The 21,979-nt window shown below is 36.7% G+C and overlaps 1 protein-coding gene across 1 annotated transcript in view; it reads right to left on the bottom strand.

The window, feature by feature from the left end:
• RYR2 (ryanodine receptor 2) overlaps window positions 1–21,979 on the bottom strand; it is an 805,653-nt gene that overhangs the window by 325,854 nt on the left and 457,820 nt on the right. Inside the window, exons 31-36 of the mRNA XM_045294222.1 lie at window positions 9,114–9,322; window positions 8,294–8,646; window positions 7,610–7,724; window positions 6,644–6,804; window positions 4,625–4,784; window positions 4,223–4,309 (exon numbers count right to left, since the gene is read on the bottom strand). Of these exons, the coding sequence (XP_045150157.1) occupies window positions 4,223–4,309; window positions 4,625–4,784; window positions 6,644–6,804; window positions 7,610–7,724; window positions 8,294–8,646; window positions 9,114–9,322 (1,085 nt within the window). The remainder of the gene's footprint in view (window positions 1–4,222; window positions 4,310–4,624; window positions 4,785–6,643; window positions 6,805–7,609; window positions 7,725–8,293; window positions 8,647–9,113; window positions 9,323–21,979) is intronic.

Below are 21,979 nucleotides of genomic sequence, written 5' to 3'. Positions count from 1 at the left end.
TTATAAACTATCAAGGGCTCATGAGGAAGGGGGGAGCAGGGAGGGAGGGGAAAAATGAGGCCCTAATGCCGGGGGTTTAAGTGGAGAGAAAATGTTTTCAGAATGATGAGGGCAATGAATATACCAATGCGCTTTACGCAATTGATGTGTGTCTGGATTGTGATAAGAGTTGTATGAGCCCTAAATAAAATGATGAAAAAAAAAAAAAAAAAGAAACTGCTAGAGCTGAGTTCATAAGAACCCTATCAGATAAAGAGAAGTTTGACTTTGTGAGTTGATGCACTTTCCTCCATACCTGATGGATGCCCTCCTCTAGATCTGACTTTGTTCATGGCTGTAGATACCCAGAGTTCCAACTAGTTGAAGATTCTTTACATCAAAGAGCAGGCTTATCTCCTCAGAATATTGGGTTTATAGGGCGGTAAATTTAGAAATTGAATAAGGAAATGTAAGGGCATGGGGAGTGGTAAAGACATGGAGTGACTAGTTTACTAATCACAGGAGTGTGGTTATTCTCAAAATAAGTAGAACAGGGAAGGATTTCCACTAAATACTTTTCGCTGTTCCTAATGGGGCTAGGGAGAGATGGCATTAGGTGTGGTTGCCAACAAGGTTAATGGTGGTTGTGAAATGGTGACTGTAGTAGGTGTAACTGAAAGAGTGGGGAAGTTAGTTTTTCAAAAATGAAAGTGACAGGGCTAGATAAGAGGGTGACCTGGGGTGGAGTGAAGTTTCTTAATGGGACTCTTCTAGGCATGTCTCTGTAACTACCACAAAATGATGGTGAGATCATTTAATTAGGGTGTGTGTAAGTCTAATAGAGAGGCTTGGCTATAAGGATGAACAATGTCAGCAGTAGGCGAGAGAAATCCTAGGACCATTGGAATCAGAGGGCAAGGCTAGAGGTTCCAGAGACTGTGACATGGAAACAAACAAACAAGCAAATAAATAAATAAATAACTTATTGCCAGGGAATCAATGCTGACTCATAGTAGCCCCACTTGGTTTCTGAGACTGTAACTATTTACAGGAATAGAGAGCCAAGTATTCTCCTGTGGAGGTGCTAGCGGTTCCAACTGCTGGCCTTTTGGATTGCAGCCCAACACATAACCACTATACCACCAGGGCTCCTTATGGAAACTCTAGGCTAGAGCAAAGGAGCAAGGCAGAGACCAGAGGTCAGGGCAAGGAAAAAGAGGCAGAACAAAGAAGCATCCCTGAAACTATGGAATTGTGATCCACAAAGCTGAGAGGCTGGGGACCTGAGAGAGACATAGTTGCTGTCTGAGGGGAGTTGTTGCTGTGAACCAATGACTATATCCTTTCTGTTTATTGATCTTGACTTGTGGTACCTTATTCACTTCCCTAATAAACCTCTAAAAATTTGAGTTTTGTCTTTGAGTTCTGTGTGACCATTACAACTAATTATTGAACACAGCATAGATGTAGAGTGCTGTGGGAGGAAGGACTGGTGCCAGAATAGGTAAAGAAAGATGGAGAATAAAGGCATGTCTGAAACCTGCCTCATGGGAATAGGGAAGCCACAGGAGATTAGGCATGGCCACCCTCATGCCCTTCATACAGATATGTTCTCCAGTTCTTCTTCTACATTCTTGATCATTGTTTTTCTGTTCTCCTATAAGTTCCTTTTTCTTAGTTAATACAACTACATGCTCTAACTATATATTGTCCTGACTCTCTAAATTTATTCTGAGATAGCAATTTCACTCCCCAAACTTATGTGTATCTCTTTTATTGATGACTAAAATTTTAATCTCTGGCATAGGCCTCTTTAAAAATAATACAATTAGATTCACATATCTTGGATTGTAGTCCACTGCTTAATATGGTCCTTCTAGCCACAATCCTTTTTGTGATGTACTATAAAGTCTAGCCTCTATGCCTATAGTTATAATCGCATTTTATAGGGAGTTCATTACCACAAGCTTAAGGTGGGATGTAGCCTTAGTGTTTACCCCTGTAGAAGCTGTGAACTACATTTTCCTTGGGAGTATGGACTGCTGAAAAACAAAAACTGCGCTCCATCAAAGTCTTCCCTCTCTTTCCTGACTGAATGTTGGTAGAAACAAGAACACCTGCTTTGACATTTGGACATATTTGGCTTCTGGCTCTGGATTATAGCCATGTGAGACATTTTCTTAGTGTCCTGGGTGTCTGTGAGAAATTGCAACAAGTTGAAGAACCTAGGGCTGTGGGGGAATTTACTAAATGCAATAGTGGAGGGGAAATGGAACAGTATATAATATCACAAAAGAGTTGGACATTTAAGATATCTTTAATCTCCATCTTCTTGGGACTAATTTGTTATTAATTCTTCTACAAGAAGTTATTGGCACATATCTATATGTATTATATGTACATGTGTATTAGAGATACATATTATATATACATTAGTGAGTAGATACTATATGAAACATTATTGAAAATATTCTTTTATATTATATCTAACAAGAATATAAAACAAATTGAGAACCTCATTTGACAAGAGAAGACTGAAGTCCACATAATTGAGAAAGATGTATATAGTAATTAAGCTAGCATAGAGAAATTATAAACTAAATTCACCATGATGTAAGACAGGCACTTCAATTTTTGCAGTTTAAAAATTATATTTAAAATCTTTCTGGATTACAGGAAGATTTTCTTCTTACTATATTAGTGTCTCCCGTTTGTCCAAATGAGAACATTTAAAGAAATTTTGAGTCTTCAGTTGCCTTTAATACATGACTATCAGTCCTCTATACATCCTACTAATTCAAAAATTCTATTAATTTTTCCTTTAAAGCATCTACATGCTTATCACTTTCTTTCCATTAATACTTTCATGGCACCATAATATATATAGACTATGCACTACCACAACTTACCTACTGCTAAGATGTTGATTCCAACTCATAATTATCCTATATAAGGTTTTCTGGGTTGTAAACCTTTCTGGGAGCATGTAGCCTCATCTTTTTCTGAGGAGCGTTTGATGGGTTTAGGCTGCTGACTTGATTGTTTGCCGTCCAAAGCTTACTTAGAGCACCACCAACAGTCCTTTACAGATTTTAGTATGTCTCAGATTGTTACTGCCTGCACTTTTATTATACATCTCTACTATTACATCGAGAAATCTTTCCAAAACATGTTTCATTATGCTTAATTTACTTCTTCAAATTTCCAGAGGAATCCCAGAAATTGTTGCGCTGAGACAAAAATCTATAAACTTTAAACCATAAGTATCCTCAGAAAACTTTTGTAAAACAAACAACAGTTTAGTTTAATTAGCAAACAATATGTGCCTTAGCATTGTGCTCTTTTAAGAGCTATCTGTACAGGATCAAATTGATAACAACTTGAAAGTTAGATGAGAAACTTCAGGGAAGTGAGTTTATGCTAATGGGGAGGGACAATTGAGTAAAAGAGGGTGAGCATGGATGCTCTATTTTAAAAATATAATCCCTATCCTTGAATTAAAAATGTAGATATTGTTCAATTAGTGTGTGTGTGCTCTGCTGTACATATTCTCAACAAAATTTTTTAAAACTAAATGCCCAGAGACTTGTTATTGTTTGTATTATTGTGCTGACTTCTTTGCCTCATATATAAGACCTTCACAACTTGTACTTTTCTCCCATTTGTCCACAGTGATCTCCAACCACACACTAAAAGGCATCCTTGGCACAGTCGCTTCAATTACTGAACGTTCAATATGTTTTACTCTTGTTGTTTGTTTGGGATGCCATTTCCCCAGTTATCTGAATTTCCACTGAACAATTTAAAACCAGCCTAAAGGTCATCTCTTCTTTTAATTTTCTCAGATCCACCTCATCTAATTTAATTATTCTTCATTCTATTTTGAGAGTAATTTAATACATGCCAGTACCAAAGTGTAGCATAATTTCACGTCCACTTACTGACTCAACTATGATTTCAATGCTTACTAAAGTGTATTTGGCATTTTCTATTTTACAGAAGTCAAATTATATATATTTGTGTGCGTGTATAACTATTGTGATAAAAAATTGTTTCAAATTAATTATGCTATTCAAGTGACCTGAGAAAGATGAAAGAATTTTCAAACAAGGACACTTTTCTTTTTTAAGAACGATGTATTTTATTCCCATATAAGCATTCAAAGTGTAAATTCAATCTTACAGAAGTAAAATGCTGTATTCTATTAGAAAATAATACAAATAAGATACCAAGAATCTCTTACCTTTATTCTTCCCAACTCAAACTGGAAAACATTGGGACTCGTAGCTTGTGCAAAAACTGCAGGAAATAGTTTTGTGCTTGGCTCCACCTTTTTAAACAAATGAATTTAATATTAGGGAAGTCAGAAAGGCAAAGAAAAAATGTTTTTTTTATAGAATGTGACCCTGATTTTTTAAATTCCTGTAATACAGACATCTTCTTTGAAACATACAAAAGCATTTCATTACTAATGAACATTTCTGAGAAATGTACTCTTTCAACTCTGAAATGACACTTGTTATTCAAAAAGAAAAAAATACAGAGATACGTAATTTCTTTTATGATTTCCTCCTAATTTTTTGGTCCTAAAAATGTGTTTGCTTTAAATCTCCCTGGAAGAATGATGCCATCAATGGACACATACCTGGTAATATGTACTCAATTCCTTGCCATTAGCAGTGAACGTGAGCAACCCACTGGCAACATCCACCACACAGCCAATCTCCAATCCATTATTGTTGCGACCTTGCCCAGGGCTCATACTCTCACCCGCACACACCATATAGCAGTTGCTGCGTTTAATGCTGAATTAAGAAAATAATAACAATGTTATATTTGTACAACCACAAATATACTAGAAAACATGTATGTTTTGCAAACTAAACCTAAATTATTCTACGCAAGCAACAAGCTCATGCTATAATGGGACAGGTGCACAAAAAAAAAGAAAAGAAAAGAAAAAAATGGGCCTGATTCTGAGACTCTGAACAAAACTCCATTGCTATCAGTGGAAATTCTGAATCAGGTCTTACACATCTCTAAATGCCACACCTAATGGAGACAGGTCAACCAGTTTGAACCAAGTAAGAACTGACCTGCCCCTTACCTCAAAAAACTCAAACCAAACAGAACAATTTTTCCTGAGGCATGTTTTAACCATGCAATAATATTCATATCTATGTATTAATAGTAATAATATTCAATTACATTCTCATGTTTTTATTATTGCTCTGAGATGAGAAGCATTCGTTTTCAAGCACATCAAGGTACTTAGGCAAATTCTACAACAGTCATTCAATATGATAACAGTTTGGCCAAATTTAATGTCCCTTAATAGAAATTCTCAGTGATCTGCTATGAGAGACCAAGCCTATTGTTGAATAGATACCGAAGCATGTGCCATGTGCTACACAGTTGAACTGAGCCAGAGCATTTCCTTGGCTGTGATCCATACAGGAGCAGATTGTGAGTCCTGTCTTCAAGATGACACATAATCAATCGGTTTGTAGCACAAACATTTTGGTTAGTCGTGGAGGGTGATGTATTTGTGCTACTCAAGTCGGTGAGAGTAACCAAATTGCAACTGACTTTAAACCTTACCAGGAGTTAAAGAAAAAGCATTTGAGACAAAATCAGTTTCTGAATAGTCAAATTCAGCTGTGTTTCTTTGCTTGATTGACATATGTGTCAACTGTCCCTTTCTACCCTTTATAACCTACACCAGGATCATCTGTTAGTCATCCGACTCCTCATGGAGTCATTTGTGAAATTGTCACCATATGTGAAAATCAAATGCACCCCTGAGATATGTCCTAGAAATTGGCTGTTGTTGATCCTACTCTAAAATAAATTACACTTCACTCAGGATTTTTTCCAAAGCCATGGCTTCAAGCTTCTCAAGTATTACAACCAGAAGGCAGGAGCATTAGTGTACGCATCACCAAAACCAGTGGTGCAGCGATACAGGTAAAACAACATCATGGCAGGCTCTTCCTATAAGAACTGTCACAGCAGATCAGGGAGGATAACTGGGCACCAAAGGTGGATGTGAGTACTGAGATCTTCTCTTATCTCATTCTGCAAGAAAGAGAGCCTTCTTCACTTTTTTGAAGGTTTGGTTTGAGTTTGGTTTGTTTTACAAATGAAAAAGGATGGCACAGAAAGTTTAACTGACTTACCCAAAGTCACACAGCGAGTCAATGGCAAAGCTGAGGAAAGAACCCACTGCTCCTCAGTCTGAGTACATATGTTTCTACCTGGTCTAAACTACCAGCCCGCCTTGTCTTCACTGTGTTTTACCCAACCACATAACCGCTTCCCAAGATGCATATCAGATAATATATATAGTAAATGCCTTTATCACCCATATTTAATTCATCAAAAAGGCTAAGTATTGGTAACCCAAATTATCAGACACATACAATAGTAATTACCCAAAAAGGATGCACTGCCCTTATTTGGTAATTGTTTCCATTTCTAATATATTCAGATCCCTTTACTGGCTTGTATGAGTAATAGAAATGGCATTGACATTTATGGTTGTACTTTATTTCTCACATAAATAGAAATATTACCCTGCATAAGAAATCAAAGAGAAAAATATCTAGAATTTCCAACATTTTTATCAGATTTCACTCATGTAAAAATAATAAGGAAGACCAACCTTTCATGAACTTTTCCTTTTTCATCTCCTAAAGTAACTGTTACTGTACGGACTCTGTCCAAGTCAAAGCCAGTATCATATTGATGGAAATCTGATGTAATCCAGCCTACCCAGACATTAGCAGGTTCTTGTCCAGGAAAGATTCTCACAGAGTAATAGTACTGTCAAAAGAGGAAGGACAAAATGTTGGCAAGGAGGAAAACAAAGTTGAACAGTTGTAGGTCCATGCAACCAAACAATCTATTGTTTGTTTAGAATTATTGCTATTACAAAATGAGGAGAGGCTTATAATAAAGAACTTGGAAATAATGGAAGATATCTGAATAATATACTAAATTACTTTTCATATTTCCAGGTACATAAGCATGTATATGTATGTGACTTATATGTGTGTATTGTCTATTTGCATATATATATATGTCTTGTGGTTAGGTGCCATAGAGTTGGTTGTGACTCAAAGAAACCCACAGTACAACAGAATGAAACACCACCTGCCCCTGCGCCATCCTCAAAATCATTGTTATGTTTGAGCTTATTGTTACATCCACCATGTGAATCCATCTCCTTGTAGGTCCCCCTCTATTTTTATACAGGCTCTTTTACCAAACATGACTTTCATCAGTGGATGGCTGCAGGCAAGTTATCTCGGTAATGCACTATCTCAGTTATGTTATGGTGGTTTTAAACAAAAAATAACACAAACAGGAAGTGGCTTTGAGCCAGTTAAATTTATGAGAGCGAAGTCAGTTCAGAAGGTTATTGTGGCTGATAATGGTCATTTTACACCAATACTCACATAAACACGTTAGACATGTATACTCAACTTTAATTCTAAAAATAATTCTTAAATGTAACTAGTTATTTTTAAAGTAAACCTACTAAATACTATGAAGAAAATTGAACTGTTCAAAATGTACTTATAATAGTCAAAAACAAAAATAAAGGCAAAATGTTTTAACTGCATACCATAGATGTTTGCATTAAATAATCATAATCATCCCGATCATCAGCAAGGACATCTTCAGTGAGTCTTGCTGAATGGCTTGTGCTATAATCTGGCTTTGTTCTTCTAAGCAAAAATCTGAAATTATTAGAGGACCAGGAATACATAATGTTAAAAGCTCTGTCTACTTCAAATATAAGTATTAATCAATTAAATAAAGTAAACTAGGAATGCTTGCCAATGCCTAAAACATTTTGATTGTCACTGGAAAAGGGTGCAATTAGCTTTTATTTTTCCAAATGTCTTACAATGTATAGGACATCCCCTACCACATAAAATATTCTGATCAAAAATGCCGACAGTATTGATGCTGAGTGTCACTAGTTTAGTGCAAGAAAGTACTTTAAAGTAACCCATATTCTTGATCATAAAACATGCCATTCATACAGAATGTTCAGTAAATGTTAACCCCCCCAAAAAGTAAATATAGGTATAGATGTCTTTAAAATGAATTATTGGGATAGATTATATAAGTGCTAACAATTGAAATGATCAAGGGGTTGCACATGCTGTTCTATAGAATACCTTGCAAAAAGAGGAGAGGAGGAGAGGAAATAAACTAACACTGGGAATTTTCTTACTTTTTATCATAACCCTCTCAACATAATAACTAAATATTTTAGATCATAGTATATTATTGTAATGACCTTTGTTTTAGACGAGATGGTTTTTCCTGAGCATAATCTTTATGGTTATTAAACTCTGATTTTGTCGTTTCTTTCTCTTTGTCAACCCGGTCGGGTACTAGATGGCCATGTGCTGTCTTCATTAAAACCTCAAAATCTGAATCTGCATCAAAATCCTCCAGGTCATTCTTGGGCCCAAAAAAGCTGGCTCCAGGGAGCCCTCCTGTAGCAGTCTTGGAGAAGACCTCTGCACACTCAATTGGCATGCTCAGACGATAGAACATGATATCAGTGTTACTGTTCTGTGACCCAAAGGACTTCTGAGTCACCTTTAAACATGGAGAATTGTCTGTGGTACCATCGATTCTGGTCACCTAGAAAATGAAGAAGTAATAGTTTAGATTCTAGTGACCACTTTCGATTCTTAGCTCTAAGATGATAACTGCACATCGTCCCCTCAGAATTCTAAACACTGTTGACACATGTGCTTGTTTTGTTAAATAGATTATAAAGCAGAGGTCACCGGTGATACAAATATATTCATAATTTTGCTGCTAACTCAAAAGGTCGTTTGGGAAATAGATAATATAATTAGATGCAGTCAGATTAGTCCTGATATTAACTATATAAAGAGGCAATTGATTATTCTTAATCAACATATTGCTCAGTTACTCACAATATACTTAGTATAAGAGACTAATAATGTGCTTACATCTCATATTTATGTAATACAATAAGGTCAACATTTTAAATAAATTTTTATAATCGTACAAGTGGAAATCCTAAAGACAGCCCACTCAAGGGATCTTGGCATGAGTATCTTTTTTAAAGAAAAGCAAACCTCAATATGTTCATGGTTTGATGGAACTTGAAGAAATTGAGGAAGTCTCTTGCTTAGCCACATGGTAATATCTCTATTTGTATTCACTGCAAATGGCTCAAAGCCCTCTTGTAAGCCACAGATGGTGAAATACTTCAAGGTGCTGACATCTTTGCCAAAGTTCATCCTGCCCACCTGAGCCACACCAAGGCTACAGACCGGTATGAATCCTGGGAAGAAAAAGAAAACTCAAAATCTTTGCTATCATTATTCTGAAATTGTACTAGTGTGGGATTATCAGAATATTGGTCTGGAAATCTTACCTTTGTGAAACACATTACCCTAAATCAGCAGTTCTCAACCTGTGGGTCATGACCCCTTTGGGGGTCGAAAGACCCTTTCACAGGGGTCGCCTGGTTCATAACAGTGGCAAGATTTCAGTTATGAAGTAGCGATGAAAATAATTTTATGGTTGGGGGTGGTCACCACAACATGAGGAACTGTATTAAAGGGTGACGGCATTAGGAAGGTTGAGAACCACTACCCTGAATTAAAAACAGTATATTAAAGAGTATAAGACGCCATCCTAAGCCCACTGGCTCAGGAGTGCATATGACTCTCTTAGAGAAGTAAAAAGGAGGTAAGTGACAAAGGGGGATGTTTATTTTTGTCATGATTTTCTATTTAGCTGAAGAATTTGATAGGACAAGTCAAAGAGTATAACTTATAGATGTCTGCATACTTAACTAAAGAGAGGGGTAAGTAAAACTTTCAAATGCATCATCCATCAATAGCAAGCTGTCTAAAGTGGGTGCACACAAGGGAATTTTTAAAAGTTTGTGGAAAATTCCATAATTTTTTACTTCCAATTTTTCCCTTGCTTTTATTTTTCCTCTCATAATCTTTTCATTCCATTTTCCATTACTTTTTGAAGCACACTCATGGTTATGAAGGGACTTCAAAACGTTCATGTGAAATGGAATGAGAAAATAATGGAGTTTTCATGAGGATTTGAAGCTTCCATGTATCTATGTAGAGGAGGTAGAGGCACTCATTGGACCAGAATAGAGGGACACTGTATTACTGAAAATCAGGAAAGAGGTGCATGAGGGTTGTTTCTTTTCACTAGACTTAATCAAACTATATGCTATGAAAATAATTTGAGAAACTTGACTATGAAAGAATGCTGTGGCATCATAACTGGAGGAACACTTATAAACAACTGGTAATATCCAGATGACATGACATCACTTTGCTTACTGAGGTGATGAAGACTTGAAGCATTTACTGATAGATATCAAGGACAAGAGCCTTAAACATGGTCTATCCCTCTTTATTATGAAACAAAAAATCCTCACAGATGGACCAATAAGCTAGAAAAAAAGATTTAAAATTTGTCAAGGAGTTAATTTTACTTGGAATCATAGTAAATAACCATGGAAATCAGAAAATCAAATAAAACTTTACAGTGGGAAAATCTGCTGCAAAATATCATTTAATAAACTGAAAATAAAAGATGCCTTTTTAGGTTTAAGGTGATCTGACCCAAGCCATGGTATTGTTAATTGCCTCATATGCATGATAAAACAAAACCATGAAAAAGAAAGACCAAAGATTAAGCAAGGTAGGGTTAGCAAAAAAGAAAATGACCCTAAACCAGATGGATTGAAACAATGCCCACAACAATCAGCTACAAAATAGCCATCATTATGAACCTGATGCAAAACCATGCATTATTTCCTTCTGTTGTGCTCATGGTCACCATGAATCACAGCAAACTTAATGACACCTACCAATGACATCAGACAGAATCAGATTGACAGTAGCAATTTGAAACACAGTCATACCTTGTTTTCCAACTCAGTGGGTGCCAGATTTTGTTTGAATGCTGCCAAGTTTGAGCACTGAACATATTTTTCCCATAAGAAATAATTGAAAACCAAATAATTTGTTCTGAGGCCCCAAAATTACATTTATAAATTCACTGTGGAGACTGTTATACTTCTTGCATAAAACTGTCTGGGATATGGTATTGTGAGTTGTTTTTGACTTACCCAAATTAACAGTAATGTTTCAAAATCTTCAATCGTTTGGGTTCTTTGTTTCATGATTAACAATTTCACACCTTACACTACAGAACTTAAGAACCTAACTGGCACTGAATTTACATGTAGAAACTATTGAATTGGCATATGTCTGTGTTGTACTTATTATCAAAAACAAAGTAAACTATCATATTGAATATCAATATATTCATTAATATATAGATATGCACACACATATATATTAGTTTGATCAGACTCAGGTCAGGTTGCTACTTCTATTAAATAAATAAACAAACAAAAAAAACTGCATTTAAAACACAGGTGAAGGGCTAGATTTGATACTCAGACTTTAGTTTGCCAATACCTGATCTAAATTACTATTTTCTATCGCCTTTGTACATTATCAGTTGCCTCCACTCAATTAATGTACACCTACAATGTGCAAGGCATCGTTCTAAGAAACAAGAACACATCTGTGTACAGAGTTCAAAAAACGTGATTTTATGAAGCTTATCTTTAGAAAAGACAAATAATAAGAAAAACAAAAAATAAAGAAAATATCAATGGTACAAATAATATTGAAATAAGTCAAAAAGTATTCCTATAAAATTTTATATTTTATTTTTTAAATATCAAAATATGAAGGTATTATTTCACAACATATCCACTTTCAAGATGTGTGCACATCTTAAGGCAATATTTCCATCTTATTAACCCCTGTGATCAACCCATGTTCTTCAAGAAAATATACCTAGATTATTCCCTTGGTGTCCCCCCCCAAAACAGTCACTATAACATTCTGAGCCTTTATACCTCAGAATCACCTACCTTGAATGAACTCTTTTTTGAGGACCCCCTAACAAGAATAAAAACCAAACCAAACTCATTGATACTGATTCATTTCCAACTCATAGTGACCCTACAGAACAGGGCTTTTGTGGGTTTCCAAGACTATAATAACTTCTTGTGGGAGTAGAAAGCCTCTTTTCTCCCAAGGATCCATTGGTGGTTTCAAACTGCTGACCAAAGAGTTAGATGCCCATCATGTAACCACTATGCTACCAGAGTTCCTTAACAAGACCAAGATTAGTGTATTATGGTGGGGTGGTGGGGCAGGAATAGGGGAGGGGATTATTTGTAGCTAATTACTGATTGCAGAGACATGTTTAAACATATTTTGTTTGGAACAAACCTGTGCATGTATGAACTGAAACACAAATTGAAATACTTTATCACATACATTATATCATTTCAGAAAATGATAAATAATGTCAATATTGAATGTCTGTACTTCCACCAACATGGTACATTAGACAACTGTCTTACATAGACCCTCTCAAAAACAGATACAAGAGAACTAATGACAGAGATAAAGATAAGAATCCTTGAAGCCTGAGCTTTGCCTTAGAGATTGTTGTTGTTGCTGTTATTAAATGCCATTGAGTTGATTCCAAGCAATGGTGACCTTATGCACAACAGAAAAACAAAACAAAAAACTACCTAGTTCTGCATCTTCTTCACAATTGCTCCTATGCTTGAGCTCACTATTTCAGCCATTGTGTTAATCCACTTCCTTGAGGGTATTTCTCTTCTTCACTGCCCCTCTACTAAACATGATGTCCTTCTCTAGGGACTGGTCTCTCCTGAAAACATTTCCAAAATACATGAGATATATATGAGATGAAGTCTTGTGATCCTTGCCTCTAAGTAACTCTCGGGCCATACTTCTTCCAAGACAGATTGGTTTGTCCTTTTAGTAGTCCATAGTAATTTCAACATTCTTCTCTAGCACCACAGCTCAAATGCCTTGATTCTTCTTCAGTTTTCTGTATTCAATATCCAAATATCACATGAATTTCAGGGCATTGAAGATACTGTGGCTTGAGTCAGGAGCACCATAGTCCTCAAAGAAACATCCTTGCTTTTCAATACTCTAAAGAGGTCTTATGCAAAATATTTTACGAATACAATGCACCTATTGATATCTTGACTGTTCTATGAACATAGATTGTGAACCCAAGCAAGAAAAAAATCCTTGGCAACTTCATTTCTTTCTCCATTTACCATGATGTTACCTATTGTTCAAGATGATTTTTGTTTTCTTTACATTGAGTAAGAATTCATACTGGAGGCTGAAATCCTTGATCTTTATCAGCCAGTCCTCCTTACTTTTAGTAAGCAAGGTTGTTTCATCTGCATATTGAAAGTTGACAATGAGACTTCCTCCAATCCTGATGAGACATTCTTCATCATATAAGCCAGCTTCCATGATTATTTGCTTAGCATAAGATTGAACAACTGTGGCAGGAGAATACAGCCCTAATGCACATCTTTCCTGATTTATTTTTTATTTCCTTTCCTGATTTTAGACCATTGCAGTATTTCCTTGCTCTGTTCCCACAACTGTCACATGTTCAAGTTCTACAGGAGCAAAATAAAGAGTTCTGGAATTCCCATTCTCCTCAAAGTTATCAATAATTGGTTTTGATCAATCCACACAGTCCAATTACTTTGCATAGTCAATAAAGCACAAGTAAACAAAACATCTTCTGGTATTCGCTTCTTTAGGCCAAGATCCTTCTGATATCAGCAATAATGTCATCTTCTGAATCTGCCTGAACCTCTCTGGCAGCTCCCTGTCAATATACTGCTGAAACCATTGTGAGATGATCTTCAGCAGAATTTTACTTTCATGTGATAACACTGATACTGGTCTATACCTGGAAAATACTGTTGGGTCACCTTTCTTTGGGATGGGCACACATTTGGATCTCTTCCAGTCAGTTTGCCAAGTAGTTGTCTCCGAAATCTCCTGGCATAGTGCTTCCAGTCCTTCATCAGCTTTTAGAAATCTTTCAGTTAGTATCTAATCCATTCCTGGTGCTTATTTTTGGTTAATACTTCCAGTGCACTTTGAACTTCTCCTTCAGCACATTGGTTTTTGCTCATACCCTACTTCCTAAAATGGTGAAACATCTATTTCTTGATTATTTGACTACTATAGTAGAAACAGACAGGTGGCTTAAGATTGAATAGGAGTAAAAATTGAACAAAATAGCCAGAGAAGAAGATGATGAGTGAAGTGTTGGTTAGCTTGGCACAAGGCAGACATCTCAAACTATTGCACGGTATTCATACCAGCCAGTAACTTAACAACCCAAAGGCACACTAATGTCTGGCAAAGTAAAATGTGGCACTCTCACTCACCCAGCAGCCAGTTACACCCTTGTGTTAGACCAATTAAAGAAAAAAGCCAGCAACACTAATACATGTATAAGAAAGTCCTTTATATCAAAGAGTAACTGTATATTATGAAAACATTCCAGCCCAATCCAGATCAAGTCCCTTCTAGTCCCCGTGAACCAGGTCCATGGGTGGCAGGAACCAGACTGAACCCATCTCTTTATTGCTGCATTTCCCCCACTTCCATTCAACTGGCAGATGCAGGTGGTAAGCTAGCAAGTATTTAACACTGCTCACAGGCTCCCTTTAATGTTCAGGCCTAGAGAGGAGAGTTTTTTCAAGGCTCCAGATTTTTCCAGCTTCAGGGACAAATCACTATTTAAAAATTTAAGAAGTCAAAAGGCTCCTTTTTCTTTCTCCAGTCTGTCAACAGCTCTCTAAGCAACACTTTTCAAATGTAAATGTACAGAGCACTCAAAGCAGTAGGTGGGGCTTATCTTTTCAGTGCCTTCTTTTCAGGAGTGTCCTGAACAAGATGGAACTTAATGCTGACAGCAAGTAGGCTTACAAGTTCTCTATTTTTACTACAAAATAATTATTTATATCACATATTATATCAATAATAATAGGCAGAAGAAAACAGTATAGTACAGCTAGATCTTAAACTCAATTCTTAAAACAGTCAAATTCTATTCCTATAACTAAAGTTATCCCATGTGGCCTTATGCCTCTGACCACATCAAGCCAGGGCGGGGCGGGGGTTTCTGTCATCCATTGTGACTAAGCAGCATGGTCTCCAAGAAGTTCAAGGGATGATTTCGCCCTCCTGAGCTCAAAATTCTCATTTATTACATTCATTTTCACCATTTCAGAGAGGAATAATCAAAAGCAACTTCTAGGAATCAAAGTTTTACCTTCCCATTTTCTTTCCAAAAAACAATCAAGTAGATAGTGAGGCCATATCTGTTCTCCAGCTAGCTAGAGAAAACTGTTATGAGGCAGAAGTCAGACAAGCATCCACCCTCCACTTTCATTATTTATTTCTCTATTACCCCCCACACAAGTTATCATAATGTGTTACTCTGGGTTGTTTAGAGAAGTAAATCCAGGGATATTCATATATGTATAAGAAAGAGCTTCATATAAAATAATAACTATATATTTAGAAAACATCCCAGCCCAGTCCATATCAAGAACATAAGTCGTACATTAGGCCATGAGCTCCACTTTAGACTCACGCAGCACACCACACGCAATGAGGCAAAATTCAGGAAAATCACAGGCCAGTGGGTGCAATGCCTTGTGGATCCAGTGGAGTGGCAGCATCTCAGCGCTGGTATGGGTCTCAAAAGTGTGGGGCCTCAAAAGCAAGGCAAAGCAGAGAGAGAGAGACTCTAGCAGCACTTGGCAAGTCTCAGTGTGGCCTGTCAACAGGAAGACCAAGGCAGAGAAAGCTCCCAGGACCCTCATGAGAAGGCCATGCCCACAAGGAGGCATCATCAAGTTGTGACCTGATTGACAGGCTAGACTCCACCCCTTCACTCTTAATATCCTCAAATTGACACAGATTATGTAACTACCATAATCACATCCCCTGCAGAGCACCTGTTCTCCCTAAAGTCAGAGCCACACTCCTGTGGATGGGGCTCATAATCCAAACCCATTTCTGGGGGCATATGAGCTCAACTTCATCAGAACAGCACAGCGTGCATTGCTAAGCAAGGGGTTTGTTACTCGCCATCCTGGGTGGGCAAGAACTTATTCCATAGCACCTGATCTCATCCCAACTGGCCCCTGGACCTGAGAGAATTCCTTAAAGTAAGAAGATCCCTGGCCTCTGCCATATGCTGAGCATTAATTCCAGATTAGGCTCCTATCACTAGACAACAACAGCTAAGCCAGTGGAAACTCCACTTAAGGTAAGACTTTCCACTTCTTCATACTCCATAACTCATCCCAGTAGCTCCTTGGCTGGGTTATGGTGTCAATTTATATGAGGTACCTTGTCATCCATAGTTTTATCCTCTCTGGATCCTATCCCTACCTCAGTTTCTGTGTACTTTCTTTTCCCCCTTTTTGTCTCTTGCCTTGTTTTATCCCTCTTCGTCCTTTCTTTTCTTCTGTATCTATTTTCTTTTTTTTGTATCTATTTTCTTATATTACCTTTGTTCTTTGTTTTCTTTTTTTTCTGTTCCTTAAGTATTCTCTTTTTTCCTCCTTAGATTCAAGGATGGTAAGATTTCATCTCAAGTACTTTGGACATGTTGTCAAGAGAGACCAATCCCTGAAAAAGGACACCATTCAAGGTACAGTGAAGGGTTGGCATAAAAGAGGAAGTCTCTTGATTAGATGGATTGACAAAGCAGCTCACAATGGCCTAAAACATGGCAACAGTTTTGAATAGTGCAGTGATAATAGTGCTTCTCTGATGTTGCTTTTCTTATTCTATCAAATAGGAGAAAATAGCTGTGCACAGCCAAACCTGTACCTATTGTCATCCCATCTACTGAATGAGGGCCAGTACCCACTTCTGTACCACTTATAACTATACACAGCAAGAAATACCAGATACACCAACTCTCCAATGGGCTACATAAACAGCAAACAAAGCATTTCATAAATGCTCACATTCCCTATCACACCTACCAGGTGACAGGTGGTGAGTATCAATGATCACACAAACATACAATTATCAAGTAAATATAGATAAAACAACATCACGCAGTCTGGGAAGCAAAGATAATTTCAATTCAAATAAGTAAGTGGAATACAGAGCCAGATATTTTTTCTGAAAAAGAAATGACACTTGATAAACATCACAATGATTTCAAATAATGATACTTCGTTTCCTTTGATGGATTGAGAGAAAGATCCAGAAAATTCAGATGAAAGTAAATAAAACAGAAAAATTCAGGAAAACAAGATCAAACTGACAAAATATAATGTTTAAAAACATAGAAAAACAGTAAGTAGATATGTAGAAGATTTAATTCTAAGATTTCAGAAACAGATTTAATCATGGGAAGACCAAATTAATGAGCTTAAAGATAGTTCTAGACACGAGAGAAACAATAACAACAGAATCCAAAGAAAGCCTAAGATTCATGTGAAGCATTGAGAAAAATATATTTCGTGATTAGAATGATGTGGTAGCCTTCCAAAAAGAATAATTGTGATTTGGATGCCAGAAGAACAAAAGAAAAAGAAATAACACCAAGGAAATCGTCAAAGAAGCTGACAATGGAAACTAGCCAAACAAGATAGATTACAAAAGAAAATCTCAAGACCTATCATAGCCAGACGTTCAAAAGACAACAATAAGGAAAGAATTCTGAGAGCATCTCAGGGGGAAAAAAAGGAAATTTATCTATAAAGGGAACCTATAAGAACTTAAAATCTGATTTCTCTGCGAAAGCCATGCAGGCAATAAAACAATGAGATCATACATAAAAAACATTGGGAAAATTATCAATCAGGAGTCATACAAGGAGGTGCTCCCCAAAAAGCGGAATTGAGCTGGGCAGAGCAGAGCTATCATGGTACGCCTTTTTCCAACTAAGAGAGCATCGAGCAACTTGCTCCGAACTACTGCACCCAGTGCCATCACCTGGGAAGGTCCTCTCTGAACCCAGGACATTTCTTTGTAAAAGCAGTTTTGCTTGTACCTCATTTTTTGTGAGGGTTGATTTAAGAGAACAGCATGTGGCAAAATGCTGCAAAAACTGTTGTGATGTTGAACACAGCTTACAAGGACAGCACTATGGGAAAAATTCAAGTGCATGAGTGGTTTTCTCATTTCATAAAATGAGAAATTGTCAATTGAAGACAAATCTCATTCTGGATGTCAGTGAACTTCCTTAATGGACAACATGTCAACTCATAGAGCACTTGAAGTTTGTTCTAACAAGTCAGACTGTTACTCAAGCTTTCTATTTAGAAGTGTTGAAAAGATTGCATAACAGTATGCAACAAAAAAGGCCTGATTTGTGGCAGATGGGCGACTGGTTTTGCCACCACAACAATATACCTGTTCACACAGCCATCTCAGGGAGACAGTTTGGGGCAGAAAACAGCATGCCTCTCTTGCCCCTCACACTTTCCTTACCTGACCTCTGTGTGATTTCTTTTTGTTTCCATGAACGAAGAGGGACATGAAAGGACAGTAATTTGATGGCATAGAATAGGGAAAGAAAAAAACAGGAGAGGTACCATTCAAATAGAAGAGTTTGGAAAATATTTCCAAGATTGGAATCACAGATTTGATAAATGTATTAAGTGAAATGGAGAGTACTTTGAAAGTGATAAGGTTGTTTTGTAAAAAAATTTTAAATGCATAACTTTGAAAAAATATTCTGTTTTGGGGGGGTGTACCCTCCCGTATACTCAGAAAATTGTCCCTCAAATATGACATTGAAATCAGGACATTTCCAGGCATACAAAATAAAAACAACTGGTTTTAAAAAATTAGACCAACCTTACAAAATATTAAGAGGATTTCTTTGGAAAACCAACAACACTAGACCACAACCTGAGATTAACGTACGTAACCACACTCTCCAGAAGTCAAATACCCAAATACCCAAGATTGTGTAACCAGAGATAGCATTTTATAATGAGAACAACTTCAAAAAAAAAAGGGGGGGGGAATTGTAGTTATAGAATTTTCAAGTGTGGGCAAAGCTAAGTAGATTTAAAAAAAAATTTTTTTTTAATTTAAGAGAACATTTTCAATTACATGGCAATCTCAACAAAAATTAATAAATTTGTTGTATAGTTAGGTTTATTGTGCCAACTTGGCCAATAAGAACATGTAGGATTAATCATGTTGCAATTTGATTGGAGAACAAAGAGATAAATGGCTCTGCAATGCCCACCCCCATCTCTCGCTCTCTGGTGATCAGAGTATGCTGGAGGCCTTGGTGCTGATGCTGTACCTAAGTTCTCTGCCTCAACCTGTGAGCTACACCACCTGTGTGGGCCAGGCCAGCCTGTGGATCATGTAGCTAGATTTTGAGGTTCCCTTGAGACCTGCTTCACCACATTGCTGGTGCATACATCACTTGAACTTGAGGCAGGTGGATTGTGTTGCATTGTTTGTATTCGACATCCCACCCATGCCTGCTTCGCTAAGCTCCTGGGCTACTGACTATTAGTGATCCTGCTGCTTGTTGCCTATGGGCAGACTCTGCTTGCCTTGTCGCAGGAAGGACTCTGCTGTCTCCTTCCTTGACCTTAGACGCAGCAGCTCAAGTGAGTTGAAGGACTTCCAGTATATTAACTGTTCCACAGAAATGAGTTGAACTGAACCCTATGTACTGCTGTGTGGACTAATTAGCTGTTATATTCCTCCTTGCTGTATAAACTTACATAGATATATAAATAAATCATGTGTCCTGGTCTCGTTTTCTCTAGAGAACCCTACCTAACACATTTATTAAAATAAAAAAGAAAATACTAAAGATTTGGGAAACATTAAACCATAGCAATGAAGAAAATGGCAAGTAAATCCACACACAAAATGATCCCAGGAGAGAAAGTAATGTGAAACAATGAAACCAGCAGCATCAAACACAGAGACAGAAACATTCTAAATACCCATCAGTGGAAGAATGGATAAAGAATGGTACATGCATACAATGGAACATATGAAATATTAAAATACTATCAGTGAGCCAGCAAATACCTCATAACAGGGATTAATTTGGAAGTTATTATGCTTTTTTTGTTTGTTTGTTTTTAAATCATTTTATTGGGGGCTCATACAACTCTTATCACAATCCATACATACATCAATTGTGTAAAGTACATTTGTACATTCGTTGCCCTCAACATCCTCAAAACATTTGCTCTTCACTTAAGCCCTTGGCATCAGCTCCTCATTTTTACCCTGGAAGATATTATGCTAAGTGAAATTATTTTTCCCCTGGAAGATATTATGCTAAGTGAATATTTTCCCCTGGAAGATATTATGTTAATTGAAATTATTCAATCACAAAAGGACAAATATTGTATGAGATCACTGTTGTAAAAAGTAAAAAACACTTTTCACACTAAAAAAAGATGAAGAAGAAGAATGTCTGGCATAAATTGAACAAGATCAATTGATAAATGACATAATTTTTAATAGGTGTTTCATACCCAAACTTGAGAATTAAGTTCAATCCTTTATTGGTAGTGGCAGACCACATACAGATTCTAACATAACAAAAAACCCTTTCAACCTACCTTTGTATGCTTTAACACAAATAAAATTTGGGTTCAAGTTTGCTGAACCATATTTTGTATTCTCATTAACGGAACTGATCACCTAATAACCTACCAGTAGATGAACCTGACGGTACCTAATAGGAAGTGGCTTCTTCACAGATGATCTTAAATTAGAGCCCAACTGGTTACTTTTGCCAGAGCTAACTATTTGTGAAACTGTTTAAACTGTAGATACAATTTATGGCTAAGTTGCTTCATCCAACACAAGACAGATGGCTTCAGCACATTTTAAGTCATCCTGTAATGAGGTGCCATGCTGTGGAACTGAGAGATGCATGAAGAGTAGGCAAGTCCAGCAAAAGAGTTGGCAATCATAAGGATATGGAGGTGTGAGGTGGGTGAGAAAAATCTGCGTTTGGGTCTAAAAAAAGGCAGATAAACTGATCATAACAACACCAGCTTTTCCTAAGAATATATAGCTTAAAATTTGAAAATTCTGAAATACAGATAGGATTCCACCTGGATGACCCAAAATAAATGGTCCAAAAGTTAAAAATAACCAATATTATTTAAAATGTGTATTCAAACTATTCTATTAGAAGGAAGATAGCTAGAGAGCTGTCAACAAGTCAGCTTAAAGTCACAGTTACCTTACGGGCAATAGTATAAAACATGGCCTGGCTTGTATCATCTTCCTCATTGCCCTCATGGGCAAGCTTACAGTTGTAACTATTGTGTCCATTCCTTCTCACCAAGAATTTCCTTGGTCCTCCGCTTCACCAAAGATGACCTTCAGCAGTAAATGAGTTGTATAGTATTCTGCTGTAATCTAGGTTTTCATTGGCTAATACCGCCAGCCTTTTCTTCCTAATTTGTCTTAGACTGAAAATTCTGCTATAATCTGCCCTCTATAGGTGACATATCCTGGTGATATAACTTCTAGTATCACAGCCACACACAAGCAACCACAGTAAAATAAACTGACAGATGGGAAGGGGACAAAAAGAAAGGATAACTCCAGATAATATATGAGTACTTCCCCATATGTTATTTTAAAATAGCTTTATCTTTTTAGAAGAGAAAACAGATGAATATATTAAATTATTTCTCCAAGACTTTATAGCTAGATCAGTGGGGAGGTTAAAGTTAAAAAAACAAAAAAACCAACAAAAACTTGCATCATACCTTTAGAATTGAATGAGGTAGGAAGAGAACATTTCCAATTAAAATTTTATTTTTTAAAAAAATGAAAGCAGAATTAATTTGTTCCAGATCACGTAAGAAGAATTATTTTCACAATTGAGCTAGGAACACAGTGCTTCACATAATAAATGATTCTTCTATTTCATGTTAACTCAAAAAATAAATGGAAAAATATGCTCAGTGAAGCCTTTGTACATTTGTTATAATGTAAGGGCATGATTTTTAGTACAGGGATTACTTTGTAATGTT

The sequence above is a fragment of the Echinops telfairi genome, unplaced genomic scaffold, assembly GCF_000313985.2.
Source record: "Echinops telfairi isolate 266 unplaced genomic scaffold, ASM31398v2 ScPeMD7_3509;HRSCAF=4178, whole genome shotgun sequence".
NCBI lineage: Eukaryota > Metazoa > Chordata > Mammalia > Afrosoricida > Tenrecidae > Echinops > Echinops telfairi.
This window is presented reverse-complemented; position numbering and strand designations above follow the sequence as displayed.